Raw genomic sequence first — 19,123 nt, 5'->3', positions numbered from 1 at the left:
ATGATTTATGGTTCAGCAGGATGGAGCTGTGGTTGTGTTGTGATGAAGAGGGCTGCCTTTTGCATAGCAGATACTAACAAACTTTGCAAGGCTGGGAACACCTTCAAACTGCATGAATGAGTTTGCCCATGACTTGCCAAAATGTGCAGATTGTTCTCCTATTGCGCATTGGTTTAATTAGAGATTGAGGGAACCACCTGACTTTCCCCAAAAGCCCTGCCAGCTCTATCAGCAGGTAACCTGCTCTGCACCAGGACTTGCTGAGCTGCAGGCTAGTGATTACTATTTGTGTTACAGCAGCTTTCAAAATTCCCTTTTAGGATTGGGGCCTGCTTTGCTCAATACTGAAAACTTTCCAGTACTGCTTTTATTCCTGGTTTGCCTTTAGTTTTTTGATGTATTCTATGTGCTTACTGTGCTGACTTTAAACTTGCTCAAGGCAGAAGAATTATAAAATTAGCAGGGAGGGACAGATGAAAAAAGTAAATGAAGTCTTTGTTTTTCTTATGTAGCACCAATCTGTGCCAGCCTGATTTCTAAACAGAAACTTTAAATAGAAATGCATGTTTTCCTTTGAAATATCCCAGAAAAAGAAAGCAAAGTTATCCCAAAATAGTTAGTGAACTACAATAGCTTGATGAAAGTCTCTTTAGAGTGTTTCACTGTGCTTTGAATTCTTTGAGATTTACCCAGCCTTCTTCATCACCCTCTATAAATGCTGAATCACTCTAGGACATCTAACAGGATTTAATGCATTCACCACCTTCAGTTCAGGAGCTGTGATTTTGGGATAGACTCTGTCCTTTCTTTTCCTATGCAGCAACTTAATTTTAGATGTACTGATCCAGGATTGTACCGATCTGTTGGTACGAACCAGGATGTCCTGCTGAAGTACATGGAGATGCAGTGCTGTGAAAGTACTAGGCACTTGTTTTCACACCTGTGTGTATTTATTGCACGGACATCTGAACATGTATAGCCACTGTCTGATTACCTCTGCTTTGAAACAGTAAGTTTCAAAGTTGTGAGTTGCTCTCAAGCCTGGAGCTTTCTGATTCCACACATTGGTTGGTCATTTTCTGCCCTATACATTGTGCTGCATTATCTCAACTCTGCTTTCCTACTGAAATAACAGGTGGAAATTTGGAGAATCTGATCGTGGAGGCAACTGTGTGCACTTTTCATGAATGTTTGAGAGCACAGCATTCAGCTGCTTGGATCTTGTAACTTTACTAGCTTCCTGAAACAAATAAGTGCAATTTAGGCCATGCTGGAAAAGAAGAAGAAAAGCATCTATTTCAGCATGTTATCTATGTGCAGTGAGACACTACTAGCAAAACCACAGTTTAGCTTAGAGAAAGATGCTCTGTGAAGAGAGGTTGGACTCATCCTGATTAATGAAACCAAGACCCAGAGCTTTGAATTGGCCCACTGTCTTGCACAAAATCCAAGATCCCAAGAGAATCAAGCAGCTTTTTACAGTGCTTGTGCTTTTCTGTTCATTCACAGTTTGTTTGTTAGATGTCATTTGCATGAACAGTCAAGCAGTGTTTTAATTCTGTTCCATCGACGTTTTCAAGCCAAGTTTCCCTTTGGCACAGAACAGCGATACAGTTGTTCGGTTACTCAACTATTGTTAAAAGAGGCTTAGGTTAAGAGAGAGAGAGCAATTTGGATTATGCTTTATGAACTAATTAAATACTTATTTACATGCTGTGTTTGCTGTCCCCTGTACACAGCAGTTCTGGTTTAGGACTCATTTCATGTGTAGGTAATTTACAGTTTATTTCAACCTCATATCCGTGTGCTTTCTTCTCGAAAGAATTTTTGTAAAGCAAAATATGTGTTTATGTCTTACCTCTTTATAATCTCTGTTCAGTAATGATCCTTAGAGTAAAAATAAGAGATTTTTAAAATTATTGGAATATGAAGTTAGCCTTCTCGAGTCTTATTTAGACATGTAAAGAGATTATCCAGTTTCTGGAGGGGTTGTTTACAAAGTACATCTGAACAGATCAGCTACTTCTACATCTGAATGAAAATAGCAGCCCCTGAAGCCAATTATATCATGGGTTCCTCATCCACCATCTTCCAGCCAAGGATCTGCTTGCCCATCAACCAGCAACAAGCTTGGATTCCAGGCATCCCCCAGCATGTTCTCCAGGTGCCTGGGCAGGTGACCTGCAGGGTGTGAACCTGCTCCTGGAGTTGTGGTTCAGCCAAACCACTTCCAACCCATCAGCACAGGTTACTCAGGACTGTTGAAAACTTGGACATCTACCAAGCATAAAATAAAGCCCTTCTATCAAAAAATACGGATGAAATGAATTAAAATTCACTTTAAAATGTCAACGGGGATTGCTTAGCAAAGCCTACACTGATGCATTTAATTTTAATGATTTTTGCAGAGATAAAAGATGGGCCATTAAAACTGGGGCTGATGAAAGTAACAGGATGTTATTTACCGTGTTTCAAATGAAAGGTTTTCTGAAAGTTATTTATTAGCTTGGAGTAATGAATCTAGTTTGCAGGAATAAATGAAATTTAGGTCCAGCCAGCAAAGCAGTCCAGTTTGGTGCAACCTTTACCAAGGGAAGGAGGTTTTAGGAGAGGTACTTGCCTTGCAGGGAATCTCATCTGCCTCTTCTAATTTGGAAAGCTAAACCCCTGCCACTTGGCTGAGTTTCACGCAGTCTTCATCGCTGAATACTTAAATCAGCCTCTTTAACAGTTAATATTTGCCTAGCTTGCATGTAGTAGTGTTTCCTCAGTAATCATTATTCATCCACATTTCATTCTCTAAATATTTACAGTTTTCTTTTCTATGTTCCTGGGCTGATTTTCCCACGTGCATGTTTAGTTATGTAGCTCTACTATTAAAAAAAAAACAAACCAAAAAAGAGAGTTTTAATTTGCTGGCATTTTGTAGCTTTTGTTCTGCTTGCAGAGTTTAACACTGATGAGTTTTGACAGACAACAAAGCCAGCCCATGTGCCTGACCAGCTTTATGAGGGAGGTATATCCTCTTGGCAGAGTGTGAGGTGATGGGTCCCAGATGGAAGAGTTGCAGGGTGCAGCTGAGTTGGTTCAGTGAATTGCTCTTGGGAGAGGGGTCCTGTCCCTCTGCTCACTGTCCCCTTCCCCACCTGTAGTCCTGCCCAGCAGAGAGATATTTGGGATTCTGCCTGGATTACCGTGCTCCAGGCTCCAGCAGGCACACATGGGTCAGCTCTGCTGCATCATGTAGGTGCACCAAGATACCTCCAAGTCCATTTAGGCTGGCACTTATGTACCTGTCAATCTGTCAGTCTCCAATTATGTGTTGATCTTAAATGATTTCTTGAATTATGACTTGTTGGGAGGCTACAACAGAGCCTGGAAAAGAGAACATTCCCTCTTGCATTAGTGGGGTTTTTCATGTTTTATGTATGAACACAAACTGGTCTCTGGACTAATGACAAAGCATAAAAGGTACTGCTGTATCACTGCTTTCATAGTTACTTGCTGCCAGTACCATCATTAAAGTGCTGAACTCTTTTGCAGGTTAATGAAATTTATCATGATGAGTCCCTGGGTGCTCACATTAATGTTGTCTTGGTGAGGATAATCCTGCTGAGCTATGGCAAGGTAAGGTTAATTTAAATGGAGAATATCAATATCTATAAACTTCATTTGTTTATGAACAGTGTAGTCAATGGTGACTTGTATTGGTTTTGTATTGTAATTCATATATTGTCTTTATCAGTCTATGAATATAAAGACTTTTTATGTTTATATATATTTATATATATTTATATTTATATTTGAGTTTCACATTTCAAATAATTTCAGTTTCTTCTGGGTTTTCCCTTTCTCATTTGAAGTTGTTGCTTAGTTGTGGCAGTCTGTATTTTCAGATTTGTTTGGAATAATCTAGAAAACATAGAGAGTATTTTGGTTCCTAAAGGAAACACAAGGTGTTCTGGTAGAAGTGTATGTAAGTGACAATAAAAACAAGATCAGTTCTGCAAGATGCTGAGGGCTACAGCCTCTTTCTAAGAACTCATTTATACTTGTGCTTATTATCAGTGGAACTATACATGTACTTAAAGTTAAATGGGAGTTCTGTGGAACAGGGGCCGGAAGGCAAGAGCTCTGCAGATCAAACCTGTAACTAAGAATATTAAGCGTTTTTTCTCTCACTGTTCCTATGGAAGGGGTTACTCCACAGGCAAAACTTGAGTACAGAGGAACAAAATGTTAAATGCGTTTCAAAAGTATTGATCAGTTCAGTACCTGTGCCCTGTTATTGCCACATCAACATCAAATTCCATGGAAACAGGAAGAGGGCGTTTCAAGTCTGTTGATAAATGCTTTGGTTAAGGACATGTGATTTTAGTGCTCTCTAAAATCACTAGATTTTAGAGATCTACGGTGTGGGGACCTGCATACCATGGCTGTATAAGAATAACATTCTTTTATGTTCATGTTTTTAAAGCTCCTGATCAGAGGACTAGTACTGGGGAGTAGAAGGTGAGGAGATTTCTCCTCAGAGGTTTGGGATTATTTAGCAGTGGAAAAGCAGAGAGAAAAGGCGTATCGTTCTTACGTTCATAACTTGTTCTGAGGAATTAGAACAAAGCCTTCAATACTTTACTATCCCACATATCAGTATTAGCAATTTTTCAGGAATATATATTCAAAGTACATAATAAAAGAAATGCAAGTTTCTTGCATGTGCAAGTTAAGGTAATGCATGAATGAAGCAGCCTGGTTGGCTTCACAGTATGAAAATATTATCCCAGTCTTGTTTGAGTAAGATTTCTTTTGAAAGCATGGAGCTGATGTCTTCAGATTCATTTGCTTCACTGCAGGCAATTTATATATATTATCAAGGGTGCCATTTAAATAATCATAATAATTACATTATGGTTCTGTAATTGATGAAGTATGTACCATCAACGTCAGTTTTATGACAGCAGTCTCAGCTGTTGCCAATTCTCCACCCCTGAGAAGCCTTCTACTGTATTGTGGGGGTTTTTTAGAGGATTATATTATTTTATACAATATATCATCTGTTGATAAGAATAATATGGACAATACTTGAGTTGCATAGCAACCAACCTTTCACTGGTTCTTGCTTGAAGGTACTCCACTCCTTCAAAAGTACTTATTTTTTAATGTTCTCAAACACAGGCAACTGTGCATTCAGAAGTTTCAATAATTTCAGGAATTGCATTCATTGCCCTGGTAAGGTGAAAAAATGGAAGACATTCCTCTGTGATCACATGCTGAAATTACTTCAGGGACAAATTCAAGAGATCTGACACGGTTTTACTGAACTAGCACTTTGTGAGTTATCACCTCTGGACTTCAAGGGTATGGCAGGCTGAGCCCTGCCAAGGAGCACCAGGCTTGGGTGGTATGTTTGGGGAACAGGCAGAGTGTGGCTGGGCTGTGGCTGGGGTAGGTTTGCAGGAGCCACCAGCCCTTCCCTGACTCCCCACTCTTCTCTCAGTACTTCAAACCAGTGATGTACCAGAGGGATTGATGTGAAGGCTTCAGCCGTGCCTGGCTGCTGCCCACTCATTTATCAATTCCACCATTACAATAGAAAAATGTGTTCTGCAAAGGCTGCTTCATATCTGCAGTGGCTCCAGAAGCCCCCATGGATTTCTCTGCATTTTCTTGACATTGACTCCCAAAGTCCCAGGCTCTTTTGATGGGATGGGATACTGCAAATAAGTAAACAGGGTACATGCAGTGAATTTTTCTTCAAATGGGAAAAAGATGAGCTGGCTCACTTCTGCCTTTTTGACTTCAGTAGTAGGAAGATTGGTTCCAAATTTTGGAAGCTGTGGATACATTTGAGATTAATATAATTCAATGTTTGGGCAAACTATTCCACTTAGACCTATTTTGGTTGTAAGGGCTCTGTAATCCAGCTAGCTCTAGGATACTGAGGGAAATAAGCAGAGCAACCACGATCACCAAGTGCAGAGGAGGTGGCAAGAGATGAGCTGAGAATGCATTTAAAAAATCCTGACTGGTTATTATAAAATTTGTTTGGAAACATTTAAATCCTGAGCACTGCATAAAGTCCTCTCATCGCCTCTTTGAGGTGGATGAATAAAGATTATTATTCCCACTTCACAGCTAAAAAAACAACGACGTTAAGAGTTATTTTCCAAGGCCACACGGAAGGCCACTGGCAGGCTGGGGATAAGACCTCATAAATTCCTGGCTCCAGCCCCACGCTCTGTCCATTGACAATGGTGACTCTGTGTGCAGATGAGCTGCCCTTGCACAGTACAGGGAAAAGCACACACATTAGCTGGGATGGGTGTAATTAATACAGTGATTAATGAAAAAAAAAAATCAGACTTTTGCAGGAACTATAGGGGTTTCAATCAATGCAGCCACCTGAGGATTTGTGAGGGTTATTTCTTGGGAAATGTGAATGAGGCAGTGCAGGAACCCCTGAACTCTCCTTTGGAGCAACATGTGCTGCTGGAACCACCTGTATTCAGGCTGGAGCAGGGTGGGATAGGCTGAGAGGTGGTGTGTCTGCTCCATACTCATCTGGAAGTGCAACCAGTAAGGAGAGAAAAGCCACGTAAGCTATAAACCAGTGTTGGCCCCAGAATGAGTGGTTGGACTCTGGCTGTGTGTTACTTTGGTCAAATTGAAAGAGGAACCTGACCACCAAGGCAGAGAGCCTTTCAAAAAGATTAGGGGAGGGAAGAAAATCCAAATGGCTTTAAGATGGCAGGTCAGGAAGAAGGTACTGTGGGCTGGATGCCTAAAATCTCACAGGACAGGACGGTTAACTGAGAAGGGTTTTTCAACTGTGTATGTCTGAGATGTTAGCAGAGCTCCTGCTGCCTTCATTCAGGACAAGATTTTACCTTTGATATTTTCATAAAATGATGCTCTCTTTATCTCTGCCATCTGACCTTTTCATGTCTAAGCTCGATACAAGCAAGGAAGATTTTCCTGGTTCAGCCAGGATGGAAAGTGCTGCTTTGATCTGAATCAGTTTCTTCTCTCTGTTTCCCAGTGGGAGGCCTTGGAAGGACAAACCAGGTTTACCCCTTAAATCTGGTGTTCATCCTTACCATTTTGCTGTTGGCCCTGGATGGAGGGAAAGGGATGAGTGCCTCCACCTATCTCCACTTTTCCCAGGAAAGTGCCAAAACTCTGGCTGAGAGCATTTGTGCCTGGCAATGCAAGGAGGTTCTTAGCTGCACATTATGGTCACAGAACAGCTGTGCTTGGAATGGACCTCTGGGCACCATCTAGTCCAACTCCCCTGCCCAACACAAGGTCTTTTGGAGCAGCTTGTTCAGGACCTTGCCCAGCTGTATTTTGAATATTTCCAGAGACTCTGGGCAACCCTTCCCAATGTTTGGCCATTTTTATAGTAAAACTACAGTAACACTCCTAAAGGCTTTTTTTCTTGCCTATTGCCTCTTGTCCTTTCTCTGGATATTACTGAGAAGACTCTGTCTCAGTCATCTTTATTCCCTGCCCAGTAGCTACTTATATACGTTGAGAGTTTCTCCAGCCTCCTCTTCTCCTAGAAGGTCACTGATGTGAATTGAGTATCTTAGTTTTCCACTGACATTGGTAGATGCAGAAGACCTGAAAGAATGAGCAGGAATCAAGCCCTGATTTTGCAGTGTGTTACACAAATGTGTCTGAAGATGGAGTTGTTGACCCCAGCATTTGGCCATCTCCAGTGTGGCCAAACCAGTTCTGCACAGGCTGAGTTGAACTGAGTTGCAAGGCCAGAACCTACTTATTATACAGCATTTTGGCTGCTGTTCATGTTTTTGCACTGTTTTCATATGCTTAGGGTAGGGATAAAGAGAAGAGATATTGTCCCTCCTGTTTTTTATCTGGGTGAATTGTTGAATTCCTTTATGTATTAGACTCATAGCTTATAATTTCCTAATGTGTTTTGTTGGGACCTTGAAGAATGTGGAGCTGGCTGATAGCATAAACAGTACTTTGTATTCCTGATCTGCTTACATTTATACAGAATTAGAGACTGAAAAATGTTTACAAACTGCTGCCATAAGAAAGCTTTACAAATCCTTTGAATGCAAAATGACAGTTTGCTGAATGAGCTATTTTTGTTCATTCAGTTACCATGGACACTCAATAATTGTATTTATTTATTTTTTCCTTGTCTTGTTCAGGATCAGAGAAGAATATAGAAGATCTAATCCAATATCCAATGAACAATAAGAGTGCCAAGTAGAAGCAATGTAAACAGTGTGTTTTGCAGAGACTTTACACATTCAAGAAGGGAAAGACATATGTTAAATTGTTTCCCGAATGTGTGCATTGCTCTGGTCCAACTTTTGCTACCATAGTTTGAAGCCTATCATGTTAAACAAATTTCTGCTCCTCCTGGAGCTACTGAAGAGCTGCAAAGCCTTCTCTGTTGGTACTCTTGGAGCACCACCTAATGGATGAGTTAGGAAAGGTACCAAGCTTCTGACCAGACTTAATTTCTTACGTTCTTATCATCAAGTACCTGCTAATCAACACCCTTGCAAACTTGTACCCAGTGATGCCAAATGGCAGATAAATAAAACAGTTCATTAAGGGGAGCTGCCATTTTGTGGTGATACTTGTCTGTCTTTCACATGGGCTGACAGCTTGAACATTCCCCAAAGGTTTGGGTAGAATATAGTCTAAATTCACAGTTTTCTTCTAAGATGACTTTGAAATCGTTAAAGAAAAAAAAAATCTCATATTTCTCGCTTGTCCAACAATCCCCACAAGTATCTGAGTGACTTGTTCTTCAGTGTCTTCATACTAGAGAACTGAACACCACACTGATAACTTCCCAAAGGACAAGACAGGTGGCAAAGAAGGCTCAAAGACCTCTCTATTGACTCTCAACACTTTCTCAATGCCCTTCTTTGCCTCTCTGTATGAATGGTAGTTGCAGCTCAGTTGTCTTCTATTTTTTATTATTTGTTTTCTGCTGCTTCCATCGAAGGAAGGGAGTGAAGAAGAACTGAAGGCAGAATCAAAAAAGTAAGGCAAATGGAAAGCATTGGTAGATGTTGAGTTTCCCAGAGAAAGGGCTTCAGCTGATTCTCTAGGGCAGATTGTCCTCATAACCCTCTGTGGTGTCTCCTTGACTGGGGGATGTTCTCCCAGCTGAGCCCTTTCTACTTCTTGGCCAACACCTCCATCTGTTTCCATCAGCAGTTCAGAGATTTTTTTGCCTTTCTTGCTGTGAGAAGGAAAGTTTCTCTTTCCATTGGCAGTTTTCCTGCTGATCAGCTGAGTAATGCTCTCCACAGGCCTGCTGTCCTGTTTGGAAAGAGGTCCTTCCCAGCCAGGTCTGAGCTCCCAGCCAGCTGCAGGACCTGCGTGTTCCTGGCAGTGCAGGCCCTTTGCTGGCCAACAGTAACACCTACACCTCTTCTCCATGTGCAGCCTGCTGGCCCCCAAACTTTCTCTGTTTGCAGTGTAACAAAGATGGATTTTACCTTACAGTCCTTATTACTGTACACAGCTCATCTCTTGTCCTCCTTCTCCTTTTGCTTTGTCCATTTAATAAGGAGTTGGGCTTTCTTGAGTCTGATGAAAGCTCCCCATTGACTTCCAACAGTAAATACTATCAAGTGTTATCTGACATCTCTACAAGAGTAATTTTTTGGACAACATCCTTCCAAAACATATGACATCTGCCCTGTCTGCTAACAAGCTCTGCTGGGTCCCATGATTTCCTGAGCTCCTTTCTTGCAGCACAGCTGCATTTATCTGTAAAGGCAAGGCAGCTAGAAAAGCAGATAAAAATGCAATATAAAGGCATATGTGGCTTAGGAAATCTCTGATCCAAAGACCACTGGAGCCTTGGAAGCTAGTTAGAGGGAAACACTACACTATACTTGTGCTCCTCTAATTCCCTTCCCTGGACATCCCGTTGCCTACTATCAGGAGATGACCATGGTATATGTGGTTCTTTGGTTGCAGCCAGAGCAGTTTCATAGCCCAGTGAGGTTGACTCACTGCCAGATTGATGGTTCTCTGACCATGCAGGATTTGCTGGTAGTACTGTTGCAGCCTTTCTGATTTGAAAGCCTTTGGCAAATTGCAGAAAGTGGGAGTTCAGGTGAAAATTTGCTAGGAATCAAATGGGTTTCTCTTTTCAGGCTGTTACATTACTGTGAGGAAAGACAAGGGATTAGTGGCCAGATGACTTGAGTGCTCAGTGGACTTCAAGTACTCAGCAGGTAGAACTGAGTTTTTCCCTCTCTTTGCAAGTCCTCCTCACTGACACAGGACCTCAACTCGCTGTTTACATTTGTAGGACATGGACACTCAAAATAATGGATTTCCTACTGGATGCCTCGTTTCCCAACTTAAAGAGCAGTAAGGCTCAATTTTATGTGCCAAATTTCTGATGTTAAAATTGTGTCATTGGCAAAGAAATTGGGTCAACTGAAATGTATTATGGACTTGTTTTTTCTCAGCTTCCCCTACAAAGCCAAAGGGGTTTTCTTCATTTTCCCCACTGTGCTGGATGCAAACCCCTCACAATGCTCCACATTAACTGGTTGATGCTCCTTTCATCTGCTTGGAAACAAACTAAAATCAGTGTTTTAGTCAGAGATTTCTTTGCAAATAACTGGATATTCTTAAACAAAGAACATGTTGATAGTGTGCATTTTTTCTTTGTTTTCTGATCAATGCATCTTATAAGATCTAATGATTTTCGTTTGGTACAATGTACAGAGGGAAGTCATTGTGAGATAAGGAACTATTAGCAAACAGTACACGAGTGGAGACTTCTCAACTTCATTTTACAACATTCTTTGCTTTTTGAGTCTTGCAGTCAGATTTCTCACTGAGCTCCTCGAAGAGATTGATCTCTTTTGTGTGGCTTTGGAGAAATGAGAACAGTGGAGACGATGTAGATAGATTTTGTGCTTGTTTGCTTGTTTGTTTTTGGTTAACCACTGATGGATGTTATTGAAGAACTCAGCAATGGTCAAACTCTGTTTAACTGACTAGGATTTTTGCTTGAAGAGCAAGGATTTTGCCCTGTAATAGTGACTCAAAGTTTATTTAAGTCTGTTCTTATAAATATACAAAAATGCAATAAAGGCACCACAACTGTCCCGCCATTTAAAATACAGTTATTAGTTCAATTTCCAAGGGAATGATGGCTGGAAGCAGTATGATCCAGCATAGGATTATATTACAACTTTTTCATTCCGCAGTGGTATCAGAATCCAAACTGAGCCTCTATTTGGTTTATTAATTTGTTTTTCTGAACATTTGCAGAATTCTAATATCTTAGTTTTGCCAAAATCAGACCTCAGTTTGGCAGACACTTCTTTTATCAATTCCAGTTGTTATTCCACAACCCTTTCAGGATTTTCTGTTTCATGTAGTCAATATTCTCTGTACTCCATCATGCACTCAATTAGAGGACACGTCAAATTCATCTGTATTTAAACACGAATTATATTACTTCTCTCTTATTTTTGGCCTAGGGTAGATTTTGCTCTCCATTAAATATTTTGGAATGACAAATACTTGCATTAGAGTATAGCATCTAAATTGTAGTGGTTTGTGTTATGATTACAGTGTTGTCATGGTAATATAATTTTTGCAAATGAAAAGCCAGGGTTCACATATGTAGTTCTTAAAAATCCTGGAAGGCCTGGGACAGGTCAATTAGTCATACATTTTATAGCATCCCACATACAATAAGCTTTCTAAAGTCTTAGCTGTGCACAATATTAAGTAGAATAAGCTGAGAATTCTTACAAAAGTACTATTGCAAAGAAAAAAAAAAAGGCAAATGTAGCAGTTGGATTTTAAAATACCTCTCTCTTTCTTGTTCAAGAAAATTGTCCTTTGCTCTTCGTCTAACATGTCAGACCATTTGAGCCAGCCAAGCTGTGTCAGCACACCACCCATGTAATGTGTGGTTTATATGAAGAATGGCACACCAGTTATATTAGACAGAATGGGCTGCTGCTATATATGGCTGCTACAGCTGTATGTTCTACCCTCTGAATGATCTTCACATGCGTAATGGTTTAAAGAAAATGCAGTTTAAAAGGCAGTCATTGAAAAAGTCCATTTCTGAAAGTAATGATTCAAGTACAGCTGAAAAAGGACACTCAGTTTTACACTTGGAGCCCAGGCTTTTAATAAATAACTCTTGGTGTCCTTTTTTTTCCCTGCATGTGTGCAGTCTATGAGTCTGATAGAGATTGGGAACCCTTCACAAAGCCTGGAGAACGTGTGTCGCTGGGCCTACCTGCAGCAGAAACCCGACACTGGGCACGCGGAGTACCACGACCACGCCATCTTCCTCACCAGGCAGGACTTTGGTCCATCAGGCATGCAGGGTAAGATGTACATCCATGTTTGTTTTGCACTTGTGTTTATCACTGAGCAAGGCTGGTCATGCAAAGTTTAGTTGTGTTACCTTTTGCTTGGTTTTGGTCGGTGTTTTCTTTCCCCGAGAGCTCTGCATAAGTTTCAGCTGTAACTGCTTCACTTACTATTTTATCCTTTCTTTCTGATTACTTATTGCATCATTTCTGTGCTCTTACTGAAGCCAAGAAAATGAGATCCGTATGTAAACAGTAATGGAAATGCCCAAAGACTAAAGAATAGATTTTGTGGTTAAAAAGTTACAAAGATTTTGCTGTGTTACAGCGAATAGCCAAGAAATATTGTTACAGAGAGGTCTGGAACAGCAGGGCCAAGTGCTGTCCATTTTTTCCTTTTTTTTCAGAGCTCTACCTCCTGTGAGATCAGGTTTTTCACCAGAGAGGAGAAATCTCAGAGCTTTCCCATTCCTTTTGAGTTGGCCAGATCTGCTGTCAACACAGGGCTGGGGTTTTGCCCTGAGGGCTGGAAATGAACTGAGCTCCTCCTGAGCTGTAACTCAGCAGCATGTGATGTCCTTTGCCTCTGTTGTCTTATGCACTTGGAAAAAGCAATTGCAGGATGGTCCTAGAGGTGACAAGAGTTTTCTTGGATGAGCCAGGAAGTTTTAATTTGTCCAACAGGCTGGCTACATCTGTTTCATAGATGAGGGAGCACTGTTAAATATTTGGGGGCAGAGGTCTCCTGAAAGGACCACTCCAACTATACTTGTGTCACAACAAAAGACAGATGTTCACCCTAGAGCTTCCCACCACGTTGCCTTTCTATATTGTTCATTTTCTGAAACACCTGGTGTTTCTCTCAGGCTACGCTCCAGTCACTGGGATGTGTCATCCTGTCCGAAGCTGCACTCTCAACCATGAGGATGGTTTTTCATCTGCATTTGTGGTGGCTCACGAAACTGGACATGTGTGAGTAGAACTGTGGACATCTGTGTTGTACCTTTAAAGGTCTTTGATATAGAGAAATACTGGTGACATTGGAAAGATGCCATTGATGTAAAGAACTAATATTCAGGGTTAACTCCAGTTTCAGGTCTCAGCTCTCACTAAGTTTTCTTTATGATCTTAAGTAAGCTTTATATTTTGGGATTTTCAAATGGAAAAAAGAACTAATGCCAAAATGTCTTCCAGGACTGCTGTGAGAGTAGGTTGAATGATGTATTGTAGTCTCCTGGTGGAAATGTAAAGTACTCATGATGATGAAACATGAATTCATTGAGCCAGTAGAACACATGATTCTTGCAAACCATCCATACTAAATAAGCACATCATCTGTATATGTTACTGCTGATAAAGGAAACAATACTATATAGGAGTGAGGTGCCAAGCACTGTGGTTACAACTGTTCTATATATTTCATATAAAATCTGCAATCATTTTACTTACTGATGTTATTAGAACCAATGATTGGGCAGCAGTTGTCAGAGCTTTGGTTTCTCCCAGATCGTTTTCGCTTCCCTGTTTGCAGAGAACACCCGCTGATTTCCTATTTTCTCTTGGTAGAACAACAGTTCCCAGAAGGCTTTTTCTGAACAGTTTCAATCTATTCTGTCTTCCCTAAGAAAGCCTGCAGGCCCTTTCTCTTTTTTGTATCAGAGTTATTAAGGGCTTTGAACAAGAAAGTGCCAAAATGTATTGAAATCACTGTAAACCTATCTTATTTAGACAGGGACATAGATTTAATACCCAGATGGTATTTGATTCCAGAATTTTTGAATTAGGATTAGAAAGAATACACTGGGAGCTTTTAAAGAGATACCACTGAAGAATGTTTGTAATCCCTCAAGTCACATTCAGCCCCAATCTGTTAATTTGTATTAACTATGGACAGATACTGCCCATGTTGGTCCAAGAGTGCTCATAAAAAATGCAGTATAAGATCCTAAAAAAGGAAAGGAGAAAACACATTCATAATAAAGACAAAAAGAAATCTTAAAATATCTGTAACTTGGGGAAATTTTCTAGAAAGTACCCAACACTTTCCAGGCTGTTTCACATTTAAACAATGTGGGATTGCTCCTGGGCAATAGCAGCAGCTTGTCTGAACTAGCTTCCATTGTGGTGTCTTTCCTTTTTTCCATGCAAAGGACTTGTCTACAGTTGCAAAATACTTTGAATTAAGCCAAGGTGTGATTTTTTTTTTTTAGAAGTTAAATGAATTCCTGAATAGCTCCAAATTGGAGCATGAGTAAATTTCTATTAGTACTGCTGGAGGGTGGACTGGCTCAATAATTCAGAAGTGGATTCATTTAGCTGTAGTAACTCACAAATGCCATGTTCACAGGAGCCCAGAAAAGGCATTTTTAGTCTTTTTGAAAATAGATTAGGCTAATGGCATGAAAGTACTCTCAAGGGTCAGTGCTTCCAGACTAGCTCTCCAGCTTCAGCCTCACCCTCTGACTCCTCATGACTTTGCTCATGCGGGCAAGAGTGACGGGACTTCAGCACCTTGCTGCCATCAACCCCCGTGGCCTTTGGGAGGTGGAAGCACGCGGGCACTCGGAGCTGAGCTGTGATGTAACTGTGCTGTGTCTCTCCTGTGCGGGGCAGTTTAGGCATGGAGCACGACGGCCAAGGGAACAGATGTGGGGACGAGGTGCGCCTGGGCAGCATCATGGCCCCCCTGGTGCAGGCTGCCTTCCACCGCTTCCACTGGTCCCGCTGCAGCCAGCAGGAGCTGAACAGATACCTCCAGTGAGTAGCTGCCAGTAGTAGCCTCTCCCCTTTAATTAGGAAGCATGTCAGAACAATTCGCCCAGCATTTGTGCTTTGCCCTTCTGTTAGTTACTCATGTGGAGTTGAGTAAAACAAACGCAGAATCCCCTCCACGCCCTATCAGGAATGACATTCTTTCCCACTAACCACAAATTTTCAATTAGTTTTATTTCGGTTTGGTTTAAATTGTTCGCGTTTTGTTTACATCTGTTCATTTTCTGGACATTTAGAGAGTATCCACTGTCCTCTCAGGGGTGTTGAGAAGGCAATATTGTGAATCTCATTGCTACCTTTCCTCCTTCCCTGCTGTAACCTCTGGCTGGAGGAGTGCCTTTGCTACCCAGCAGCATGGTGTCTCCATATTTGGCTTCAAGGACCATTTGTTGCTTATGATACCTGTCAATAATAAGATAGTGCTGCTTAAAGACAAAAATCTGCCCTTTAAGTCCTCAGGGCTTTTTTTTTGGCTTTAACAGATATCTAAAGAGAGAACATGGTCCTAGAATTAGTTCTTCAGTTGCTAGTTTTCCTTTAAGTACCCTAAATGAAAAAGTCATTTAAACAGCTTTATCCATGCCCCTTGCCTTCCTTTTTGACCTGATGCTTCAGGTACTAGGCCTGTACCGGAGTTCCCTGAAAAGCTCTATTGTTTATGACCATGATTTTGCTCCTTACAGAAAAAAAAACTTCCCCTTGTTTTTATGTGTAAGTTGTACAGAAAAATCTGGGAAAACTACTAGGATAAGCAGCAAAACCTGAAAATTAGTAGGAAAAATGCAGAGAAATACAAGAAGAAAACACGAGTCAGTATTTTTGTCCGTATTTTTATTATGTTAGATATCTTAGGTGTGGCAATAAGGAATAAAAATATTGTGAGGCAAGTGTGATTGTTTCAATTATCAAGATCCTCCAGAGCTTTGGTCATTAAATAAAAATCATCTGGCCTAGAGGGCTGCTTTACATTCTTTTAAATACAACTATTTTTAAAATGTCTTATAACAAAGCAGAACGATGGTTTGCTTTGAAGTAAATCTAACCTCAAAATTCTGCTTTCAGCTATTGGTATCTTCAAGGCAACCTTAATGATTGCCAGGATAGACTCGTGTATGGTGTCCTCATGTCTGTTAAATAACTCTGAGACATTTCAGAGATCCTGTGGACTGTGTTGGTCTTGTGAATTAACCAGTGCTTTTACTGTGTTAACCATTTGGTGATACTGGCACCAGTCCTCTGTCCCCCAAGTGACTTGGTCACATGTAATTCTAATATATTACAGGCTGTCCTCCCTCCTTAGGAGGAGAGGAGAAACTTCCACGTTCATCACATAGAAAGAAAACTTAGTCTGCTTCTCAGCAAGGACACAGGGAAACTGCAGGCTTAGTGGTACTCTGGGCTGGTTACCCTGGCCTCTGCTTTTGAAACTTCACTTGAAAGACAGTTGCAGGCAGCAAGAAATTCCACAAATGGAAAATTAATTAAACTTTCTTTTCTTCTTGGTCTCATGTGGATTCTTCCTTTGATTCCTTTCACATAAGGAGCCTGGAGACTGATAGGAATTTACCTGCAAGCTAAATGGAAATTACAAAGGAAGGGCTTCAGAAAAAAAATATATAGAGAATCCATTAAAGGTGGATACAACATGATAAAGTGAATGTGAGTGTAATTGCAATATTAGCTGCTCTTCACAACCAGCATCTGAGAAATTGTAGGCTCTGTTTTGTTTGGAACAAAAAGGCAATGAAACCACAAACACTGTGCAAGTCTCACAGCCCCATCTGTTACTGTAATTTTTGCCTGTTGCAGTTCCTATGATTGTCTGCGTGATGATCCCTTCGAACATGACTGGCCTTCCCTTCCACAGCTGCCAGGAATTCACTACTCCATGAATGAGCAGTGCCGGTTTGATTTTGGTTTGGGCTACATGATGTGCACAGCTGTGAGTACTTAACTTTGGCTTCTGCTGTTTCTCATCCAGGAGGGTTCTAAGTGTCTCTGAAATGTCCTTAATAGGGACAGAGTAGTGAAGCCCACAAGGAAAGATGTTGTGTCCCCTTAGCTGTAAGCAGGGATTAACAACTGAATGTTGAAAAAATTTTAGTTATTTTAAATAGATCTTGTATTTTTTTTTAAACTGGAGTGACAGAAATAAATAATAAATAAAGTTTCATAAATATCTGTAGACTTCAAGCAAACAAACTTGCTGCATTATTGAGCCTCCTCTTGCTGGCAACTAGTTATTTTGCTACAAAACTCCCACCCAGATGTGGAGGAGATGGATTTTCTGGCACATCTTGTAGTGCTAGCACAGGGCAGCATGATTTTATGATCCAATCTTATGGAAAGTGTGATGCATTTTGATACCTAGCAAGAGAAAATAAGCATGACAGCAAGTAAAGCAACTTGCAAGGGCTCTTGATGACATGGTTGGCTCTTGTATATGAGGAAAACAAGAGGCAAAGTCTAAATTTAAAGCAAGGCAAGATTAGTGCAATTCTCAGTGGATCGGCCTTAGAAAACAGTCTTCTGCAGCTGAGCTGTGCCTCCCACCTCCAGGGCCTCAAATAGGGCAAAACACTAAATGAAAAGAGATGTTTTCAACTGGTGTGGCAGCTGCTGACACATAATGTTTCAGCTTTCATTCCCATCTGCAGGAATATGTGTGCCGAGCAGTCTCTCTAGATAATGGATGAGAACTTTCAGAGAGCATGAGCTCTAGTATTGTCTCTTGACACAATTCCCACTGCTGCTGGCTTAGAAGAAAGTCCCAGCCAAAGAGAATCTTTTCTTACACCCATTCTCCAGAGCCTGGGCAATGGAGGCGTTCTAGTCGTCTTTGTTCAGAATAGCCAAAAGCATATCCAGACATAATGTTTTATTATGTTTTGTGGTGGGTGATTCTCCTGCTCTCCTATAGAAGCCTTTGCATTGTAGATAAAATGCTGATTCATTCATAAGATCAGGGTTCTGATCTCAAATTTCCATCCTCCTAAGAAGGTAATTACAACACCCGAACTTCAGTCAGAGCAGCTCGTTTCCGTCTGCCATGGGTGCTCAAGGATTTTTTGCTTTGTTTGCCAAGTGAAGCAGCACCATCCAGAGAAGCTGTAAGAAAAGGCTGTGTTTGTCCTACTGCCCGGGGAAAACGGTTTTCCCCTTGCCCAGTCAGCCTTTGGTCACTAGTGTAAAACTATTTTTGCCTGACTTTATTCCATCTCACGCAGGTGGGATGTCACTTCAAAGTCACTGATGATTCTGTGTGAAAGCTCAAACATGCTCGATCCACAGACATAGCCTTGTTCCTCAGGAACCAGTGCTAATCATTTTACACCTAGGAAAGGGACCCCCCCCCCATGCTGCAGCTTCTGTTGCAGTTTCCAGTGGGAACTCTCTCAGAGCATCATCCACTCTGATTTTTCTTGCATTTCAGTTCCGCACATTCGATCCCTGCAAGCAACTGTGGTGCAGCCACCCCGAGAACCCCTATTTCTGCAAAACAAAGAAAGGGCCTCCGCTGGACGGGACCATGTGTGCTCCAGGAAAGGTGAGAGCGGGTGCCCCGGGTGTGCACGTGTGCTCATGCGTGTTTGTGTGCAGCTGGGGGTGCTGTTCTTAAAATCAAGAGGAAAAAGAGAAGAACCTGTCTTGAGGACCTGAAGTTTGCTAAGATGTGGGGCAATCTCATGAGTGCAAGTGAGGAGCTGAGGGGAGAACACAGGGGTGAGGGCTGGTGTGTCCTGCATGGTCAGTCTGTGACCATCAAACCCACTCCTCGGGCAATTCTTCTTGGCAAGTCTTCATGGTAAAATCAAAAAAATGGGGAAATTTCTACTCTGCTATGACTTTTTTGATGTCAGGGGGTTGTACTTGTATCCCAGTGCAGGGATGCAGAGAGCACTGAGGTCCTGGAGATGACAGCCAAGCTAAGGCCACTGTAGTTTCCCAGGGGGAAAGGATTGATGTGGGAGGTGAGTGCCAGCTAGGGAGAA

General features: G+C 41.3%; 1 protein-coding gene across 1 annotated transcript in view; it reads left to right on the top strand.

Moving 5' to 3' along the window:
- Positions 1-19,123, top strand: part of ADAMTS2 (ADAM metallopeptidase with thrombospondin type 1 motif 2) — a 171,592-nt gene that overhangs the window by 121,865 nt on the left and 30,604 nt on the right. Inside the window, exons 5-10 of the mRNA XM_029962947.1 lie at positions 3,544-3,627; positions 12,218-12,374; positions 13,226-13,331; positions 14,973-15,116; positions 16,941-17,073; positions 18,565-18,678. Of these exons, the coding sequence (XP_029818807.1) occupies positions 3,544-3,627; positions 12,218-12,374; positions 13,226-13,331; positions 14,973-15,116; positions 16,941-17,073; positions 18,565-18,678 (738 nt within the window). The remainder of the gene's footprint in view (positions 1-3,543; positions 3,628-12,217; positions 12,375-13,225; positions 13,332-14,972; positions 15,117-16,940; positions 17,074-18,564; positions 18,679-19,123) is intronic.

This window comes from Manacus vitellinus, unplaced genomic scaffold (assembly GCF_001715985.3).
Source record: "Manacus vitellinus isolate BGI_N305 unplaced genomic scaffold, ASM171598v3 scaffold_51_pilon, whole genome shotgun sequence".
Lineage (NCBI taxonomy): Eukaryota > Metazoa > Chordata > Aves > Passeriformes > Pipridae > Manacus > Manacus vitellinus.
This window is presented reverse-complemented; position numbering and strand designations above follow the sequence as displayed.